Raw genomic sequence first — 22,416 nt, forward strand, 5'->3', positions numbered from 1 at the left:
GAAAGTTCAAAAGAATAGCATTTATTTGAAATAGCATTATAAATGTTGTGACGTTTAATCTTGTGTCCTTTCTGAATAAAAGGATTTATTTCAAAGACTGAACACAAACTTTTTCAAATGTACTATTTACATTTTCCTCTACAGGCTGATGAACCTATTGCTGATTATGCTGCAATGGATGATGTTTATCAAGGTAAGTGCTGTTTATGTAAGCTTAAATTCTCTTACCAGTATGTCTCATTTCCAACACCTATTTCTGCGGGGGGTTTTTGATGCAGTGTTTTTTTTTTTCTAGTCTGTATGCCTGAAGAAGGATTTAAAGGTATGAATACACTGTTTTGTGATTGTTTCAGACATGCATTTTAATCTTTAAAGCCTTTGTGAAAGAATCCAGAAACATTATATTAAGAAATATTATTCACGATCTACCATATTTGTTTCATTTTGTTCAGGCACTGGGCTGTTAGGACACTGAGTGGAACAATGCTGACAATGTCTGAGAAAGGATAAAGCTTGAATTACACATAGATGTTCATTCTTGGGAAGCCTTTTTTTAATTTTCTTTCTTTGGTTTTATTTTTTATTTTGTTATTGAATGTTGCAACAACTTCAAAAGTGTCATTTTGCTTTAAAACATCATGCTCGCTTTTAATATTGAAAGATGTTGATGCATTCTGCAAGATTTTGTGGTCGTGCTTACCATGACTGTGAAAAATACGGGTCGAGATTTCCTCAAAGGACGTTCCATTTCAAGGAAAATCGGAATTCCTCCTTTGTTGCAATGTCATGTTCAGAGATTATGGTCTGATCATATGTTGTGTGTAAAACAGTAAGTCTCTGTAAATCCTTTGTTGAAAAGAAGCTTGTGATGGCACTGCAATAGAGCTCGTACATATTTAAGAATGCATGAGCAACTTGAATATTAAAAAATATTTAGTCTTTGTTTCATTCATGTAAATAACCTCATCCAAATACAGCAGTGGAGAGGCGTCTAGAAAGATGAGGATAAATAGGACACATATTACAGCATTGTTAAATAGTTTAGACATGTTCTGCTACTTGAAATATAAAGCAGACATTTGTGTGAACTTTTCTGTATGTTCTTTCATATGGGCAATAAATATTCTTTTTACATCTTCAGATGTGCAGTTTATGCGTAGAACAATTGCAGAAATTTTACTTTTATAGGAGCATTTATATTCATTTGTATTAAATATGTATGTTTTAGGGTTGTACGCTTCTGGTCCAGTCAGCATCTTGAGACAGCAAAAAAAAAAATACTTATGGTAAAAAAAAAAATTCTTTTTAAATCTATTTTGTCCATATCACTATATTCATATCACTATAAATATGAAATATGTACATGCTTTTAACCTGCATTGAAAAACCTACATGTTTAAGCATTTTGACACAGAACTCCCATATACCAAACTTTATATATTCATCAGCTATGAAAGATGTTTTAATTAACAAATTCAAAAATCTGTGTTCCCAACTGCGGAAAAAAAAAATCACATTTTATGGTTTGTTTTACCCTGTTCAACTGCAGCATCTCTCCAAAAGATGAAAGCATCTTTAAGGAGAAAACTGTAAAGATTGAAAACTTGCTAAAATGTTCCCGAGAAAAAGAAAAAATCAAATTATGACAGTTGCATAACAGATTTATAATATATATATATATATATTTCCATCCAATTTTAGGAACTGAGAGTCATTTTATTTGAACTTTTGCTGATGACAGCATTGAAAATACAACATCAAAAAAATATAGGTTTTGGAGTGATTTACAACTATAAACCTATCTGTGTAGAGATACAAGACAAAATAAGACGGCTCAAATGCAATAAAGCGCATTTAATGTAATTAAAACACACATTATATTCGAGCATTTTTATACATAAAATCATAAAGCTTTTTGAGTGCGTGTACGTGACTACATGATTGATGTATACGGAGGAGTATTTGTGTGTTTCTAATCATCCTTTCAAAGCTTCCCGAAAACCAGCTGTTCATTATACGCATGCGTATATAAAGGGTATGGAGAACGAACCCTGCAAAAACAATAAATAAATAAATGCACAAATAAATAAATGTGTGCATAAATACACGTATTCTTGTTTAAATACATAAATGAATATTTAAACGTGATGAAAGTAGGCAATAAATAAAATAAATTGGTGGGCAAATGGAAAATGTTTAAGGAAATGCTAAACTCATCCTAACTATTTTCCTTTGATCACTCATTTATTTCTGAATGTAGTTACACTTTTTTTTTCCCTGCGCAACATGCTAATGAGAGGGTGTCAATTATGCAAGAGTAGGCGGATGGTGTGTGACGCGCGCATGCGTATTAACTTCATCAGTCAAGGTGACTGGTTATTATCTTACACTTTTTCATAGGGTTAGTTTGAACTGAGCATGTTTATCTAACGTTACTCGAGTCAATGATGCTGTTGAAGTATGAATGTAATACAAATAGTATTACAAACAAATAAAAATGATAACTATGAATCTTCAGTATTTTGATAGTAACTGTTAATCTTTAGGATTCTACTTTTTTTTCTCGAAATATATGTACCTAACTGCAGATCTGACCATATTCTGATGACCATAAATGACTCATGATCACTCATTATGAGTAGATGGAAAACTGCATTTGCCACACCTTTTATTCCAGTGGATATTTCTCAGGGTTGGTTCTTTTTGAAAATCAGTTTTGTAAGAACTCATACCTAAAAGTCCTGCCAACAAAAAGCTGAACATTTTCCACCGTTATTGCCTACCTCATAAAGTCACTGGAATAAAACTGTAATAGTGACAGTCCTCATATTGTGACATACATCCCAAATGTGGATTTTTAAAAAAGAAAAAAATATAGGACAGGGACTTGGTTCTATGCATCGTTGTTGTGAGCATTGGAGCTAAAATAAATTCCTCATTATTCCCTTCCCACTAAACTAAACCTATAAAATAATATGCAGATTTCACAAAATACTGTATACATTTATTTAATATCTTTCTCTCTCTCCCCCAGGTGGGTTTAGAGAAGATGGCCACAGAGCACACCAAGCTGATTTATGTGACCACTGGAGTCTTACTGCAGAAATTAGTGGCAGCCAAAACCCTCACAGAGTACTCGCACATCTTCATAGATGATGTAGATACACATACATCTGCAATTTATAGACATACACTACTGCCACATTTAAACCACATTTATTCGATCAAAAATACAGTAAAACAGTAATATTGTAAAATATTACAATATAAAATTTAAAAAAAGTGTTTCTATTTTTAAATACTTTCAAATGTTATTTATTCATGTGATGCCAAAGCTGAATTTTCAGCAGCCATTACTCTAGTCATCAGTGCCACATGATCATTCAGAAATCATTCAAATATGCTGATTTGCTGCTCAAGAAACATTTCTCAATATCATTTCTTATTATGTTGAAAACAATTGTGCTGTTTAATATTTTGTGGAAACCATGATACATTTTTCAGGATTCTTTGATGAATAGACAGTTAAAAAGAACAACATTTATTTGAAATAGACATTTTATGTAACAATGTAAAAGACTTAAAAGACCATGATCAATTTAATGTATCCTTGCTGAATAAACGTATAAATGTATTAAAAATCTCACTGACCCTAAACTTTTAAACGATAGTGTACATTTATAGAAATAGTATTCACATGCACAGAATGCATATGCTATTATGAAAAAGTTCCATTTTAAAATAAATATTAATTTAAATGAAAACAATGGCATGTAGATCTAATTGTTTGCATTATAACCTGGTTTAGGTCCATGAGAGAACATTGACTTCCTATTGCTGGTTGTCAGAAAACTACTGTGGACCAATTCCAGATATGTCAAGGTTTGTGCAACACTCACACTTTAATTCACACAATCCGATTTTACACTGTAATTCTTACCTCTTTTTCTCTTACCTCTCTTTCTGTAGGTTATTCTGATGTCAGCCTCCATAAACTGTGCAGAGTTTGCAGAGTATTTTGGAACTCCGATCCGCAATTAGATGAATCCAGCATACTTGTTTGAGGTGGAAGGAGCCCCATACGCCATTGAAGACTTCTACCTGGATGAGCTCAAAACCATCCTGCCTCTTGGAGTCAATGTATGGGAAGCATCAAAAATGATATATTTTGACATTTCTATTTAAATTCTTTATACAAATGTTTGTGTGTATGTGTTAGGTGGACTTAACCCTCCCAGTAGACCCTTGTATCACGGAGATGTACAATGTTGCCGTCTCTCTCATCCAGAGCTTTGATGAAATGGAGGCTAAAGATCAAAGGTCAGAAATCACAATGAGTTCAGTCACTACCGTTCAAAATTTTTGGTTAAGATTTTTAAAATATTTTTGAAAGAAGCCTCACCAAAGCTGCATGAATTTGATCAAAATACAGTAAACATTTTCAGCGGCCGTTACTCCAGTCTTTGGTGTCACATGATTCTTCAGAAATCATTCTAATATACTGATTTGGTGCTAAAGAAACCTTTTTTATGTTCAAGGTTGAAAACAGTTGTGCTGCTTAATATTGTTGTGAAATCTGTGATACATTTTTCCAGGATTCTTTAATGAATAGAAAACAAAAACAGCAGTTATTTGATTAGATTTTTTTTGTTTTTGTTGTGACATTATTAACTGTCACTTCTGATCAATGTAATGCATCCTTGCTAAATAGAAAAGTTTGTTTTTCTTTAAAAACAAAACAAAAAAACTAACACACACACAAAAAAATAAAAACTTACTGACCGCAAACTTTTGAACAGCAGTATATGTAATATTTTAATAATTTTGTGAGATCAGCTATACATGAAATGCTGTGTATCTTTGTTTGTCGTATGTTTAAAGATTCAAAATCATATTTTAAGTCATTAAAACTGTTAAAACCTCAAGTCAGGTGGATTCTGATTGGCTGTCAGTGTTTTTAAAAATTGTTCTGAAAGTGATTCCAACGATCATTCCACAATCATTGTTACAATGTGTTGTGGACGACACTATTCTCATAGAATTAAAACAATTATTAAAACTTTAATTATAGTTATCGTTCTTTCTTTGTGTGACTGGGCCTGTAGTCTTAACACTCAAATATTCGCTCAAAAAATAAATCTCATGGCAGACATATTTCAGCAAATTAATGTCCAAATAAAAAGTTCATTAAAATCATTGCAATATTCGAGAAGCTGTTTACATTTGTTGCCAACAAAGTTATTATGAATAAATGGTATATCTCCCAGCTATCTATTACAGCTGGATTTTTTTTATGAATTTCATTGAGCCATAAGCTGTATCTGCATGTTTCATTGCAGGCACAGGAGTTTTGCATCGCAGGCATGGGTCCGTCTGCGCAGTCGCTGATTCTGGGTGGTCGTTGGAGCAGTCGGGCACGTAACCGATTTAAGACTCTCACAAGCGGTCGCTCTGCCATCGTGTCCCTCTACTCAATTCTGCACGGTGTCATGCGCGTCGACCTGCACATCTCCATGGAGCTCCTGGTGCAGGAGGGACACGCCTGCCACACCCCTGAAAGCTTTGAGAGTCAGGTAACCTTGGCAACACCATAGTAACGTCTACCTGACAAGTTTTCTTGACATTATTTTAATTCAGTTTTTTAACATTTCAGTCCTCTGTTGCTTGGCAACAACGAATAACTCCTGACATATGCACTAAAATATTTATGAATCAAGTTTAAAATTATTTATAGTTCATTAAACTAGGAAAAGTATCGAAGCTTATTTCTGACACAAAGTAAAACAAAGGTAATTGCAACTTTCTTACTTTTCTCCCAGCTGCTTTTATCTCCCAGTTGTCTTTTTCTCTGTTTTTATCTCGCAGTTGTGAGTTTATATCTCACAATTTTGACTTTTTTTTTTTTTTGTTAGAATTGTGAGTTTATATCTCAGCCTTGGTGGAATCAACTTTCCATAGATTTGAGACAATATTTTAACATTTGTTAAAAACATCCTGACCTGAAATCAGCCAGTTCAATGTCCATGCTTCTCTTTTTTGTCTATCTGCAGCAATCCCATGAGGTTCTGATGTCTCTGTATGAGGATATGGCCAGTGGCAGATTCACCCCTAGTTCTGCTAGTGGTACCCTGAACAGCAGGATGGAAGAAGACAAGCAGCTCATCAACGAGCTCCTTCAGCACTTTTGTGCCTCCAGCAGCAGCTCCCCCAAGTGCAAGGTGCTGGCATAGCAGCCCTGTGATCGCCTGCATTTGAACTGTGCTGTATAAACTGTGATGTGTATTTCCTCTGGGTCTTTAAATTCTGTTCTGTCACTCTGCAGGCTTTAGTTTATAGTCCCAGCAGTCCACAAAAGTTCAGCTTTCACAGCATGAGCATGATCAGCCACTTCAGGTAAGACATGCCTGTCCATCTCACAGAACAGACAAGTTGCATCCCAGGAAAGGATGTGGTGAGTGTTGTGAGTTTAGTTTTGTTTGCAGGGCTGTTGGCATTGAGAGGGCAATCACCTTACCGAACATGTGAAGCACATCATACACAAGAGAAGTGTCTCCTAGAATTGCATAAGAGATGTTGTGGGGTATTCAATTTTATTAGAAGAAAGTTTCATTGGAAATGCTTGAATGTTACTTCTATGAAATGTGCAGTATTTTAGTTTTGTCAGTCATTTTTGTTACTTGAGAAAGAAAATTTCAGTTGCACAATGCAGGGTTCATTAATGTGTTGGAAAAATATTATTCTACTGCACTTTTTTGTTTTTCAAGGAACAGTTCTAATTTTAAAGTTATGTTTTAAAACAATGTTGTTATTGTTTTTTTAATTTAGCTGTAAGCTGAGTTGACCATGTTCTTGCTGTAGTTGAATGTGTATAGTAAATAATTTGTTCAAATTCCTGGACTTTTTTTTCTTTTTTCAGAAATTACTTTGCTGTCTCTACCCAGGTTGAAAGTAGCTCACCCATTAGTTTTCCATAACATTTGTGCACTATATTCCAAGCTGTCTGAAGCTGTATGATAGCTTTATGTGAGGAACAGACCAAAACAATTTGTATACAAAAAAACATATTTTAAAACGTTACATGCTTATAATCTTTTTCTCCACTTTTAGCTCAAATCTCATTTCTCAAGTCGGCATGAAATGGAAATTCACCCTATCACACTTATAAATCCATGTTATTGATCTGTTTGTGAATGATGCATCCATTTTATTTGAATAAAACATTTTGACTTCCATAATTCCATTGAAACAAAATACTTTTCGTTGGTGATGTATATCAGGCTTCTTCAATCATTTAGTCTGTTTAAACCAACCCCTTTGTTACAATTGTCTGCAAGCTCACATTCAAATCTGTCTCCATCTGTTTAACTCCGATGTATGTCAGAATTTGGAAAATCTGTCACTACTTATCTGTTTGCTAACATTATATTCATTTTACATTAAGCTCTGATACTTTATTGAATAGCTACAGGACATCATTTAGGGGGATTTGCATTTTGCTCATCAAACTCAAACCTGCATAACTTGCAAAAGAAATCACAGCCTTATGTGTCTTTAATGCTTTGCAGAATAATTTTTCATAATGCCATTTGTCTGTCCCATAATGACCTTCTCTTAGTTCATTTTGCTCTGAATGACAAGACACCAACCCTCCTACATTAAGGAACATTTATTTTTCCCATTCGTTAATTAAATACAGAGTGCAAATAGTTAAAGACTTTAAAATAACTGAACACTGAACGTCGTACAAAGTTGGACAGAGTTTAGTACAGCTGGAGCTCTGCAGTCTGACAATCAGGTGCCCTAGAGAAGGACCACAAAGCTTGTCTTTAAACACCTACACGTATCCCTACAGTTCTGCAAAAATTACAGTTACACATTTAGTAATAACATCTTCAAATTATCAATGTGCTCGAATACACAGAAAATAACAAAAACAAAAAAACAATCCACAATTCAACTTGATATTAATAAGTATGTCTGTACACAGAACCACTCTACCAGTGACGGTGAATTGAAGCGATTATTCGACATGGCAGCAGGAGATTATATGACAGGCATGATTTTCATTTTTGTGTTACATTTTACAGCAGGAAATATGCACTGCAAAGTAAAGCAGAGAGAGGAAGAGCACTGCAGAGATAGCAAATATTTACTCAAGACTGGACTTCATGCACTTAAATCAGAAGCAATGGAAGAGAGAATCACTGTATGTCCCTCTGGTATATCTATAGCTCTACGATTGCCCACAAGGTGTTATTTATGTGAATCGGTGTTAGTTATGCAGGAATTCACCTGTAACTGGCAACAGTGGGGGGTTTTATTGGTGCCATTATACTAACATTATCTTTTTTTGTTTATGCTTTTTTTTTTATTCGTTTTTGAGGTGACATTGGCCTCCTGTGTAGTTGGGGTCCTTCAGTGCTGGCAAAGTTGTAGATTTTACTGGCTATAGTGTTTACTTGTACAGAAGCAAAGAGTTTATTCCTTCTTTTTGGCCCCAGGAACCTTTTCTCTAACCCTGAAAATCAAACAGAAAATTAAGCAGGTTGATTATATTTAAAAAATATAAATAAATAAAATTGAAATTTTAATAATATTTATACAGAACTCACTTTCCCATTATCGAGTTAAACTGGGTGCGCACCAGTCCTAAGTACTGATCAATCTGTGTCTGAAAGGGAGAAAACGAGTGTGAGGATTCACCATACACAATATTGATGCCAAAAGAATCGATACTTAAACAAAAACAACAATACCAAAAGAAAGCCATTCACTATGGAAGCTTGTTTCCGACATGGGATGTAAAAAAAAAAAAAAAAAAAGGTAACAGCAAATTTTTAGGTCACAATTCAGATGACCTTTTTATTCTCTGGAAGAAACAAAAAGAATTGCAAGATATAAACTCAGAATTCCGAGAAAAGGTCAACATTTTGAGTTTCTATCACACAATTCTGACTTTTTTCCTCTGAATTCTGACTTTATATCTATATAAGTTTATATCAATTCTGAATTGTGAGAAAATAATTGTGAGAAAAAAAAAATATATATTTTTTATTATTCCTGTGGTGGAGACAAGCTTCCATAATTCACTACTTTTATTTGTTTCTTTTTCTTTTTTTAACTAACTGTACTTGAATAATTAATTGAATTGTTTACTTAATTCAGAATTAAAATAATAATTTCAAAAGTTTTCATTTAATGCAACTTTAAAAAAAAAAATAAAGGTGTATGTTTAATAGCATATTAGTTATTGCTCAAAATTGGTATTGAGTATCATGAAATTTCACTGGTATAGGAATCGACATCCTAGGTTCTGATAATGTGGCAAAACATGAACCTTAAAAAAAGATAATTGTGGGGACTGGGAAAACATTACCTGGTACTTCTCGTAAACCACTGGCACACTAAACATGGAAACCACCACTAAACAGAGAAAGATCAAGGAGAGATACAGTCAGGACAACTGAGCTGCTCTCCCAGAATGCTGTGTGGTGTCATTTGATTACAGTTGTTTGAGGTTATCACACCCTGACCTACAGGAGTGTGTGTGTTTGTGACATGGAATTACTGAGTGTGTACTTAAGATATGGAAGGAAATCAGACAGCAAACACACAACACAATAGAAACGGCTGAACATTTCTTAAAAAATAATTTCTTTACTAAGAATCAGCACTGATATAGGAGAAAGCTTATCAAACTTTTCATTTAAAATTCCAAGACATTAACCAGCTCTATTTCCCAATATTACTGTTTTTTTTCTCTGTATATTTGAACAAATAAATGCAGCCTTGGTGATGCTAAGGGACTTTTTTTTACGAATCATTTTAAAATCTTACCGACCCTAAACTTTTGAATGGTAGTCTATGTTTGTGCTGTTTTCTTACCCAGAATCAACAAGGTCAGGCCATTAAACAGAGCTCCAACATAGGTCAACAACCACATCAACACTGCAAACTAAACACACACATATATGTCAAATTATCTTCAAAGCTTTTAAATCCTTTACAGGAGCACTCAGTAACTTTTCCCACTGTCTAACAAAATGAACAGCACTTAAATATCTTAACAAATTATGTAAACCTACATGAGATGATGACTGTAGTCATATCACTGCTGTTTTATTCTACATTGGGTGGGCGCCACTCATGGTTTGAGATCACATGATGAGCTGAATGCAAGCTCGAAAATTATTGGTTCCAAAAACAGTTATTTCTACCAAGGCATCTGTAACTGAAATTATCTTTTGTTCAACACTCCATGCCAATAGGTTTCAGTATGAAGTCCAAGACCACTGTTGTATCAACCAGTGGAACAAAATTAGTGAGTGCACCATTAATACTAAAGGTTATCTCGAGTTTGGCTTTCAAATTGAAACTGCAATAGTATCATAGAAAATTAGGGAATGAAATGTTCATCAGCTAGCGTGTTTTCACCTTTATGGAGTCAACCATATCCTGAACCAGGAACAGCCTGCGAAGCTCCTTCATGGTGGAGTTGATGTACAGCTGAGTCTTATCCACATACTTAATGATCTGATCTGCAGAGAGATCAATCTCCACCTCTAGATAGGCCCTAAAAAAGAGAGAAGCCATGAGAGTGAATGAACAGATTCATTGCTCAATATGTACAGAAGCGAAAGACATAAACTGAGTGGTGGACTAACTTGAAGGGGTGGCCCTCGTCGGTTTTTTGCACTGCCTGCAGGACTGATTTGTAGACTCGGAAACTGATGGTGGCGGAGAGGACAGCCAGAGCGAGATATGCTATAACACTCACCACGCTGAACTGGGTTAAAGAGAACAGCAGCAGCAACACGCTGCCGAAAACCAGTCCAGACTGCTTTAAATCCCGCCAATGTAACAGATCTACCACTGAACAGAGGGACAAAAACAAATAGGAAAGTGATCAGAACAAGAACCATGTCACTTCTTAAGTACACAAATCTTACAATGAGAAATTACAGCATGAACCTGATTGGTCAGCATCAAATCTACACAATCACAGGTTGCAAGTCTCTCTACACTTGTTCTATTTTAGTTCAGTAATTCTGCTCTGTAAAACATTGTTTACATAGCCATCTCAAATTAGCAGCTGTTTAGTATTTGTTACACTTACTATGTAGTAGCAGCATTGGCCATTAACTCATCTAAAAGAAAATAACACAGTGGGTCTTATTCACTAACTGTACGTGAAATATGCCTACGAACATTTTCATAAATCATGATTAATCAAAAACCTTGGTACAAAAATGTTTCTAAATTACGAAAAAATGTAGAAACACATACTCTGGGTGGCTTTATAAACATGATAAGATAACATTTTATACATAAATATTTAATCTTAATATATTTCATCATGGTAAAAGAGTCATTGCTCGAGCTGCAAGGTTCCTTTGCATAAAAATTTAGATATGTATAACTGGCTAATCTGGGTCTGTATAAAAGTTGATAACTGTGTTTGAACTGCTTTTAAGGATGGCACAAGTGGAATTGCTTGAGAATCAAATGCTCTCTGGCAAGAGTGTCTTTGGAGACGAAAGGCTGTAAAGGAAAGGTTGTGCGGAAAGCCCTTATGGAGATATATGGGCATGTTTTCTGCAAATTACTAACCTCGGGCACGTGGTCGCTCATTTTAGACACCTTTATTTCTATAGTGCTTTATACAATACAGATTGTGTCAAAGCAGGTTCAAAGAGATAAACATAAGCAATTATGAAAACTCTGCTTAGGAGACAGTTCAGATTCTGCTGTAAAGCAGCTCTCAAAGACAATAGTGTCATTATTTAGCTAGTTAGTTCAGATCAATAACAGTGTGAAGCTAATCGATCAGCTATGGGCAGTTCTACAATAGGTGGCAATGTTGTTATACATCTAAAATCAGTTTATGTTCAATTTGTGTCAATGTTGCAAAATGTGATTCAGCTATTAAGCAGCTCTACAGAAAACAATAATGCCATCATCCAGATTAATTCAGTACAGGTTTTGTCAGTCAGTGTGGTCATACAGATACATTACTTAAAGTTAAGTGTCTCTCAGAACCCAACCAAGCAAGCCAGAAGGTGACAATGGAATCCAAACTCTATCAGAAATTTCCATTAGTTTTATTCATTTCCATAATTGTGACTTTTACAGGTCTGAAATTCTAAAATTCTCTTTTCAAGTTTTTTCTTGACTGTATTCATCATGCATTTTCCATGAAGAGAAAATAACCTTGAGGCCATCAGTTCACACCTGTCTACCTCTCACAGCACCTGTTGTCAACTTATCTAACCCTAACCATCTGTGTACACACATACACTGTACTGGGTTAATTATTGCTGTTGGCTAAGACAGTACAAATAGTCATGTTATCAGAAGTGCTGTAATATAATGACCACACACACAGTGAGCTATGAGCCTTCACCATTCTAACGTAAACTTTTAGAATTATAGCAGTGAAATGGAGAGGTGCATGAAGGTTACAACTTTTAAATTGCAGGTTTAGTTTGGCATTTGGTAGAGTATATCCATGTAAAATGGCGAAACCTAGTGAAATTATCATCACTCTACATAAGGGAGATGAATTTATTTCTACACCGTCACTACAGATGTGTACCATCTTAAGTTGCAGTGGTAACTTGGAGCAGCCTAATGTTAAGTGTCTTGCTCAAGGATCACCCCTTGCAGGGTTCAAACCTTTTGGTTACCGGCCCCGACATGCATCTCACAATCATCCAGATACAAAACTGTACAACTACCATTCAAACCTACAAATTAGTCCCTCCGTTCTCTAAGAGCAAGTCATTTACAAAGTACAGCTTCATTAGGAAAGTGTTTTGTGAGCATGCAGTATATGCATTAAACAGATTAAAACCAAGCACACTTAACAACCAAATGTAACTTTTGTTATGGGTCAGAAGTTGAACACAACCCAGTCAACACGTGAGATCATGCGATGATCACAGTGACATCACACAATCCTCATACTGTGATCCTCATATAGTATTAATTTAGATCTCTCTACAGAAAGGATTTTGCAAGTTTTAATAAAATGTTATTTAATAACATTAGTAAGCTAAATAAGAATATTTCCAGTATGTGCCTCAGGCTTGCAAAGTATCGTCAACTCCTTTAATTGTGACCACAGTATGAGCATACAGTGAGTGTGCAGTGACCTCACATTGGGAGCATAGTATGAGCACACAGTGAGTGCGCTGTGTGGTTACACTTTTAGCTCACTGTGACACACACATTGTGACCACACCATGAGAATCGTGTGAGCTCATGGTGACATCATTGTGAGATCAAATTGTTGACTGGGAATGCTCCTGTTCTAAGAGCTAATCCTTCCACAGAAACGCGAAACATTCTGGAGCTTGTATTTGCTATTGATGTGATTCTGACTGAATCTGAAGAAATAACGTCTTGTACTACTCATTTAATGTGCTTCTTTTTCATACAGTATTTAGCAGGGAAGTAGCAATGCAGTAATCGTTATAGTCCTGAATGCTGATTGGTCAATATAGAGTTCTAGCCATGCTATAGTACAAATACACTGCTGTTTAACTGTTTTGGATCTTTAAGAATTTTAAATGTTTTTGAAAGAAGCCTCTTATGCCCATAAAGGCTGCATTTATTTAAAAACAAAGTAATTTTTGTAATATTGTAATTTACAATATTACAATATTTGTAATATTGTAAAATATTATTAGAGTTTAAAATGTTTTCTATTTTAATATATTTAAAATGTAATTTAATCCTGTGATGATGAAGCTGAATTTTCAGCAGTCATTACTCCAGTCTTCAGTGTCACATGATCCTACAGAAATGATTCTAATAGGTGATTTGCTACTCAAGAAACATTTCTTCTTATTTTCAAAGTTCAAAGCGCTCAGATATTCATTACTGAGCAGGTGTAATGCTTGATATGGTGAACAGGTTTCAAGCAGGTATCTAAGAAAACCAGATCTTTCTTCTCTAACTGCTGGAAGCAAACACATTCACCTTTCCATCTTTGCCCAAATATCACAAAGACAACACAAGTAGAACTTGTTGCCATGAGAACCAGCAGTTTGAGATCTCTGAATCATCTCCAGTCTCTGCGGCAAGCGAGAGCTCCCTGTAACTTATGTGTGTTTCCTTTTTTAACACCTGTATTTTTACACCTTTTGTTGCGGCTTCAGAAGAAACTGTTACACACTCACAGAAGCTGGTCTGTCACACTCTAGCGTGTGCACGACATCTGTAGTCCCGTGTGATTCTCCCATCAGTCCCACTGGGCTAAATTTAGCCTGGCAGAGCTTAGAGGGCAGAAATATCTGCCATTTTTATCTCGCGATTTTGCTCGAGTCCAAGATGAAGTGCAGGCTTCAGATTCGACTGATCGTTTCACTGAGAGTTGAATACACTGTTAATTATTCTTAATAACTTCTGATTGTCTCTCATCAATAATAATGTAAAACAAAAAATACAAAAAAACTTTAACATAATTATTAAACTATTACCTCTGATGGAACTTTCTTGCTCTGGTAAATCCCTCTGCTAACTGACTCTCTAAATAGAATTAAAGACTAAAAGCAGCAACGTTCGCACTCTTTCTCCTTACACACACCTTTAAATATTACTTAACTAATGTAGACTAGCATAATACTAGTGTTTAAGGATATCCAGTGGTTAGGTGACCTAACATGGGCTCTAAAATCACATATGGACACTAAAACACCACTAAATTCAGTTTTCCAACAAAACCAGTGACATCTGTAATTAATTCTATCATTATAAAAAATAGTCTTTGAGATCCCTGATTTTTGATGCTAAAACGCCAAAGCTAATAGAAGACAGAGAGAGCTACTGACCTGAACCACCCATGACTGCAGACAGCAAGAAAAGGAGAGAGAGAGACAGTGAGTGGGAGCGCACACAAAAGGAGAGAGAGAAAGGCAGAGAATAAGAGGGAGGGGGACCGGCTCATACTACCATTGGCTAATAATGAACACTCACACACACACACACATTAATACAGCATACAGGGTGACAAATAGCCCAGACTAAAACACAAACACAATCAAAAATGATGTGTGACTCTTTCGCAGAACCTAATTAATCCACCTTATTTCATATGTCCTATGTGGCAAGTGTGTGTGAGAAGAGAAAGAAAGGGGGCAGCAGTGGTTGCTATAGATACAGTGTTCCAGTTTCCCTTACACACATTGCTTAGGGGGCCAGCTTAAAATAAAAAGGTAATGGTGGGGGGTAATTGTGTGCGTGTGTGCTGGTGTTTAAATGTCGGAGTGTAATTATAGCATCAGAGATGCACATCCAGCTTGACAACCAGTCTAACATTATTATCCAACCATTCACTTCCTGAGTGAACAAGGGCAATGCCCTGTATGGAGTGCAGCAGTTGAATTCCGGAAGTAAAAATCACATTCATTTTCTTCATAGCAGAATCAATGTTTAACAATAACTTACAAAGCTTATAAACCAGACCTACTGTGAACTACAAAGTTGTTAATCAATGGCATATGCTTTTGTTGAAGCCACTAGATTGCATTATTTCAACTTATTTTTTAAATAAATGTGTTCAACATAACAAATCCAGGTGAAAAACTACATTACCCATGGTTCTGCAAAAAAACTTACACCAAATCATCAAGTTGCGAAACTTAAAGCACTCCCATGAAACACTGTAAACTACTTAAATATTTATATATATATGCATATTTTGCAACTGGTGTAAAATATGTTGTTTCTATATACGCAATCAACATCTTTAAACCAATATTTCTCCATATATTTCGTATTTATTTCAATTACATTCGCAATTTGTATTTATGTTTATTATATTTGCAATGCTCCATGGAATTGTAGTTCATTAAAGCTGTTACACAGTCCATAGTCTTGTACCTTTGTCTTTTTATTTTAAAATAGTTTTTTCCTTCAAATTAAAGTTTGTAATATTGGGATTCACCTTGTAGCTGTTTGGTTTGATTTATGGCTTTTAACTTTTAATCAAAGACTTTTTAAAAATCCCTAAGGGAAAAATGAATGGGAAACATACTTCTGGAACCAAGGCAGCTGAAAAAGTGAGCCCTCTGTTGGGACTGAAAGCCTGAATGTTCATTCAAAATGGCTGAACAACTAGATATCTTGTTATAATGTATCATAAAAAGATTGTCTTAATCAGTTAGCAATATGCTAAGCTAGTACACAAAGCTATGAAACGCATCCTGGACCAGGAAGGGAGCATGTGTGACTGCATTAAAACCTTCTCTGCACTTCCGACCCTCACAATGCCCAAGCCCACTTTATTTTTGACTTTCCATGTACATTTTCACTCAGTGTCTGTCCTTGTTTACCTTTCCACCACAGTTAAAAATAGAGGTCGACCGACATGGGTTTCTCACTGGCCGATGCCGATATTTAGAAATCAGGGCAGCCAATGGCCGATATATGATGCCGATTTTTTTGGCCGATATGTTTGGCTGATTTTCTTTGTTTTTTCCCCTTCATCTCATAAAAGTTAGTTTGAGTTAGGGTTGGGCCGATAGACGATGCCATCGTCCATCGCTGATGGCTGACAGACATCACGATGCTAAGCTGACATCGCCCAACCCTAGTTTGAGTAAATGATTATTGCAGGGTACAAGATGCTGATTAATTAAAAAATGCCAAAAATCGGCCGATCAATCGGTCGAGACCTCTAGTTAAATATAAAAAATTCTGTCATCATTTACTCATGTCATCATCTGTATGTCTTTCTTTATTCTGCAGAACACAAAATAAGATATTGTGCAGAATGCTGGAAACCAACATTTTGGTTAACATTGACTTTCACAGTATTGACAAAAAAAAAAAAAGGAAAACACCTTCTTTTATGCTCTAAAGAAGTAAGAATGTCATGCAGGTTTAGAGCAACATGAAGGTGAGTAAATGATGACAGAATTTTCTGTTTTTGGTCGAATCTTCGTTATCAGTGCCTTTGTCTTCATTGAATTCACATGAACTGTGCTTTTTTGTCACATTTTGTGCCAGTTTGCTTTTTTTAATTAGGGTTGGTGGTAGCTTATTGGTTAATGATCTGGGCTGCTGACACAAAAATCTCAAAAATAGGTGACCCAGACGCCAGAGTTACTGCGATCACAATCCTGGTACTCATACATTGTGCATAATCAAGACCCCATACAACACACACACAAGCCTGCAAATTCCAGAGCTAAACAGGAAATGGAATCCAGCCCCACCAAACGATACAAACATAATTGAAATCTGGAGGTAATATATGTTAATATAAAATTTACATATACTGTACTTGCTTTTGTAAAGTGTAATCAGGAAAAATATTCTGTCCTGACTTTAGAAACCCTGTTGCTTTATCCAATAATTAGCACATTAGAACAATTATTTTATGTACTTACTTTTATTGAATTACTTAATTTCCTAATACAGACAAATGTATATGGATGAGTTCAAATAAAACACCGTCTTCAGGCATGTGAATGGTTTAGAAATACAGCACTGTATGTTGTATTTATTTATGTGTTAGGCTACTTTATGCATGTCTCTGTGTGTATGAGAATGCAGTAAGAGGGGTCTAGACTCTAGAGGGTTTGTTATGAATCATCAACAAACAAGAAATCATTTCATAGTGATGTCATACCATAATGCAGGGGAAATGTGATGTCATACAAATAGCATAGAGACAAACTGAGTACAAATGTATTTTTGTGTTGTTAAACGATCATGAGTAGAATTTCTAAATCGTTTAAACGCATAATGCTAGGAATGGATTTAAGATACATTTACTATGCATCAATGGTAAAAAAAATAAATTTAAAAGGCCCTACACATATCTAGGCAACAAAATATAATAGAAACCCTCATGTGGACTCATTTTCATGCCAAAACAACTACCCAGAATACTCTAGCAACATCCTAGAAACCATTAAGAATGCCTTATACTGAGAATACTGTCAGGCCAGTCATAATGTTGTGAATTTTTCATCTAGTTACAGACAGTAGTTTCAGCAAACACAGCCATACACAAATACTGTAGCTTTACAAACACAGACTGAACACAATGCAGTCCCTATAAATGGAGTGTCTGCACTCCCTCCCAACACCATTGACCTAGGTGTACATTTAAAATGCGCCTTCCATTGTACTAGAATAGCCTAGAGAACCATTTTTCTGTTTGTTTCTCTTTTAAAAATAGCCTAGCTCACAATTTCTTAGTCTTCCATGCCCTCCCTCTTTCCTTCTCCAGGTATCATGGATGCCTGTTGAAGAGAATGATGTAATCAGGATGGGTGTGACCTGGTTGCCATAGCGACAGCCTCATCCAGCGCTGCTGTAACCGCGATTGAAGATAAAAAAAAACAAAACAGTCTGAACTCTGTTCCGTGGCAACCGGAGCCTAATCTAACGACACAGCGGGGTTACCATATCAGCATTACTATGAAGCAGACGGACCACCTGCCACCCCTCATCCCAAAACAGCTGCCTCTCCCCTCTTCTCTTTGTCCCACCAGCGCAGGCTTCACGTAAAACGCAAAACCTAATACACGCTCAAATACACAGCATAAAATACACACGAACAATACGGTGCTGTGAAATGAATACCATAAAATACGGTTTTTATACAAACACGAAATCTGTACCCTGCCCTCTCCAGCTGCTCCAGTTGCACTCTTTCTTCCCTTTATCCATGTCTTCCCGTCCTCTGACGTTTCGCTCGCTGCTGTCGTCTTTCTCTTTTCCCTTTCGCAGATCTGATGTCTTCCCGAGACCCACTATCTCACACGTCCGAACGGCATGAATGGCCAGAAAAGAGAGAAGAGAGCAGAGGAGAGACAAGCTACCGCCACTTAGTGAGGAAACGGACGGACAGACAGACGGAACGAGAGAAAGAGAGGGAGAGGCGCTACTCTGCTGGATGAAACCGTAAACACTGCAGCCTCCACCGCAGAGAGCGGATCGTACCATATGCAACGCCCGGGGCGTGATGGGGGGGATTCAGATCAGAGGCCCCACCCTATCTAACAAAGTTAATACATAAACATAAGCAAGGTCATGTGACCTTATTGGCACTGTTGTCGGCACAAAATGGGCGGAGTCTGCTGTATATATATATATATATATATATATATATATATATATATTTTTTTTTTTTTTTTTTTCTTACAGGGATAGTTCACCCAATATTAAACACTGTTTGGTAAACAGTTGACATTGACTTCCATAGTTTATTTTTCCATACCGTCAACTGTTTGGTTATAAATCTTCTTTAAAATATATTCTTTTGTGTTCAACAAAAGAAAGAATCTCATACAGGTTTGGAACAACTGAACGTGAGTAAATGATGACCTTACACACTGAGTAACAAATATTTATTTAAAATTATACAAAAAATGATAGTAAAATATTCTCATTGCAGAGAAACAAAAAGCAAAAGAATAAAGCAATATAATTAAATAAAAATAAATATTCTATGGGATATATATATATATATATATAGAGAGAGAGAGAGAGAGAGAGAGAGAGAGAGAGAGAGAAACAGCTCAATATTTTAATATTTAAATAAACATTCATGTTTGGACGCTTCACAGTTGTTTGTAAATTAATGTAGTAGTTTTATGTTGTTAAATAATCATAATGATGATGATGATGATTTTGCAACATAATATTTCTGAATAAATAAACACACTGTCTGTTCTATGATATTTCAACAGCAAGAGCCAACCCAGTAAATGCATGCGTACTTGTGCATGCTTTCATGCGTCGGTACGTGTGAGTAGGACTGGTATTCGATTATTTCAGTCTTGGCTTATTCATTTTCATCATCTTCTTCTGTTTCCCTCAGCATCTTCTCTCTAAGGGCTCACCACGGTAACAGCTTAAGCTCCCGCTCGCCCGTGTTACTATGGCAACAGGGTGATCTGTGCTGATCCAGATTGTCTCAGAAATGTGTGATGTAGAGCGTTGTTGTTTTAATGTTTTAATACCACGACATAAGAAACACCCGAACTGTTCACATGAAGATATACTTTATCACTACTGTGATCTGTTGGTAATGTTTTAATGATTTTTTTTACATTTATAAAAACCAAAAGCTGTGTCCATAAACCGCCTGTCTCTATCGCCCTCTGCAGGTGATTTACGGTAGCGCTACTGAAAAGGCGTTGACCTCTTTTTCTTACATTCTAGAACCTTCAGTTTCAGTCACCAGACAGTGAATGGAATATAGGCCTATGTCTGTTAAAATGCAATTCACAACATTAGACTTACATACAGCCTACCTGTCAGTTTATCTATAGCTGCCTGCAATTTTGTAATATTAGAAAATAATGAATAAAGGAAGCAAAATAGCAAATGAATATATAATCAACTTCTGTTCCTTCAGAAAAAATGAATAAAATCATTTCACAGTGCTTGAAGCATCATATCCGCACTGTCCCCATTTTAAAACAGAATTATATAAAAATACTGTTTACAACAAGAGGGTCTGCTTCTCTAGTGAGAACCACTTAATCCAAAACAGTTCATATGTTCAAATGTTAATTTCTTCCACAGCTGTCATAATTTCATGGCACTCAGGTTCACGTAAACACTGAAAGGTGGACTGACTTCAGAGATGAGCATGTTTAGAGCTGTGTTCTGGTTCTGGAGTCAACAGTTTCATGAACACAACAGAATATCATCTCACTCCTGCTATGAATGTGCAAATAAAGAATTCCAGTACAGAAGATTTATTTTTAATGAGCAACATCAGTACTTTTCAATTTAAATGTTGTTTAAATGTGCAACCTTAACTTAAATCATAAAGGGTTTAAAAAATAATGACCTGCACAATTTGAAAGATCTTCGATATCTTTTGGGTCAGTGTACACCATTACGTGAGCTTTTTTGCTGTTTCTGTGTTATTGTGAAGTTATGTAAATAAGCCACAGTGCAGTTGTTTAAACCCACCACTAGAGGGAGATTATCCCCTTAATTCAGCCTCAATCGACCCCAGAATAGAGTGGATCTGTCTGTGGCTGTGTGCCTGGTGAGTCAGACTTCACAAGCAGCATGAAGGTACTTCACAATGAAACTGATTTCATACCAGCTTTCAAGGGACCATGATGTCATGTTTAATGATCTAAAATAAATTCAAGTGAGCTTTAGTCATAAAAAAGCATTTAATGACTAAAATGTGCATTTATTGCTAGAAATGTTAACATTTATGAATTAATTTACTCCAAATCATATGCGTCGAATCATAAATCTATGCTGCTTTCAAAATAATAACAGATGAAGGCATCTTAGTAGACAGGATGTTGCACAAAAAGTTGGATGTTCTTTAATGCCTTACATAAAGGCTGTTTTTTTGTGCTTTCAGACACAGTCATTGTCTCTCAGACTCTCCACCATTGAATCAAATTAGTCCTTGCAACATAAGCATAAACTTTTATGGAAAACACCAGCTGTGACAATAATCTCCTCAGCACTACATCCTCTGAGCATTGCAGAATTATGAAGTGGCATGACTACACGTTCAAAGAACAGATGATAAAGAATGAGATCAGTGAGCTGGATTACAAAGGAAATCCAGGATACTCATGATTTAAATTAATATTTTGGGTTCAATACAATAAAAAATAAGGTTTGTTTTGATAACATATTACAGAAATGGTCTCTTATGCTGTAAATCATACACAGTTTCTGATTGATTCAGACTATAACTTGTTGTTTTGAAATACAAGTGTCATTCATTTTGGGGGTCAGGCTATACACTATCTGTGCCATACTGTATGTGTTTGATTCACTAAAAAGAGATGGCTCATAAGAGTCATTTGTTTGTGAATCTGAACTAGTACACAACCCAACAGAAATACATTTCTTGCCATTATTTTGTGGCTCGTGTTTTTTATTTCTTCACATTCAAAACAGACTGCAAACTCACATTCAACACTCATGTGAAATATGACTTTTGCCTTTTGTCTGGCATGACAAAAAAAGCACTCAAAAGATCATGCTAATTAGATAATACTATTAATACATAAATTCTGAATGATCTACATTGAGTAAACTACTGATTATTAAGTTAACTTGTGTTGCGTTAAAGCTGCTATGATCATAGCATCTATTTAAAATAGCGTTTGTTTTGAATATGCTTTGAGATGCCATTTGGTGATAAACAGGAGATGAGCTGGTACTCCCACACATCACTTCATCAGTTCATGTCACTCACCACCTCTCATCAAAGCTGTCAGGCAGTGGATGTTCTCTGCATCACAGCACTAATGTTAGCTGGGTTCCAAACCTGTAATCATCTAGAGCAGTGGCTCTCAACCTTTTTGACTCCACTTTGTCCAACACAATATTCCAAAGTCCCCTATGGCTATTAGAGATATTTCCTCTGGCATTTTGCTTGTTGCCACTGGGAATGTTAATATA

At 35.7% G+C, this 22,416-nt stretch overlaps 1 protein-coding gene and 1 long non-coding RNA gene across 9 annotated transcripts in view; one reads left to right on the plus strand and one right to left on the minus strand.

Moving 5' to 3' along the window:
- The first annotated feature begins 129 nt into the window (after nt 1-129).
- On the plus strand, nt 130-1,154 carry LOC107673888 (uncharacterized). The gene is made up of 3 exons (XR_001632442.1): nt 130-193; nt 296-322; nt 453-1,154. It is a non-coding gene; the product is annotated as an uncharacterized LOC107673888 (long non-coding RNA).
- A 6,496-nt stretch (nt 1,155-7,650) lies between these two features.
- LOC107673903 (reticulon-1-A-like) overlaps nt 7,651-22,416 on the minus strand; it is a 29,507-nt gene continuing 14,741 nt past the window's right edge. Inside the window, exons 2-9 of one of the 8 annotated variants that reach the window (XM_016467717.1) lie at nt 18,639-18,831; nt 14,835-14,849; nt 10,665-10,872; nt 10,435-10,573; nt 9,886-9,955; nt 9,377-9,423; nt 8,613-8,671; nt 7,651-8,518 (exon numbers count right to left, since the gene is read on the minus strand). In XM_016467717.1, the coding sequence (XP_016323203.1) occupies nt 8,479-8,518; nt 8,613-8,671; nt 9,377-9,423; nt 9,886-9,955; nt 10,435-10,573; nt 10,665-10,872; nt 14,835-14,849; nt 18,639-18,687 (627 nt within the window). In that variant the 5' untranslated portion in view covers nt 18,688-18,831 and the 3' untranslated portion in view covers nt 7,651-8,478. Of the gene's footprint in view, nt 8,519-8,612; nt 8,672-9,376; nt 9,424-9,885; nt 9,956-10,434; nt 10,574-10,664; nt 10,879-14,834; nt 14,850-18,638; nt 18,965-22,416 lie in introns of those variants that run through there. The other 7 variants (XM_016467715.1, XM_016467714.1, XM_016467711.1 and 4 more) reach the window with 7 other exon arrangements.

The sequence above is a fragment of the Sinocyclocheilus anshuiensis genome, unplaced genomic scaffold (assembly GCF_001515605.1).
Source record: "Sinocyclocheilus anshuiensis isolate Anshui unplaced genomic scaffold, SAMN03320099.WGS_v1.1 scaffold292, whole genome shotgun sequence".
NCBI lineage: Eukaryota > Metazoa > Chordata > Actinopteri > Cypriniformes > Cyprinidae > Sinocyclocheilus > Sinocyclocheilus anshuiensis.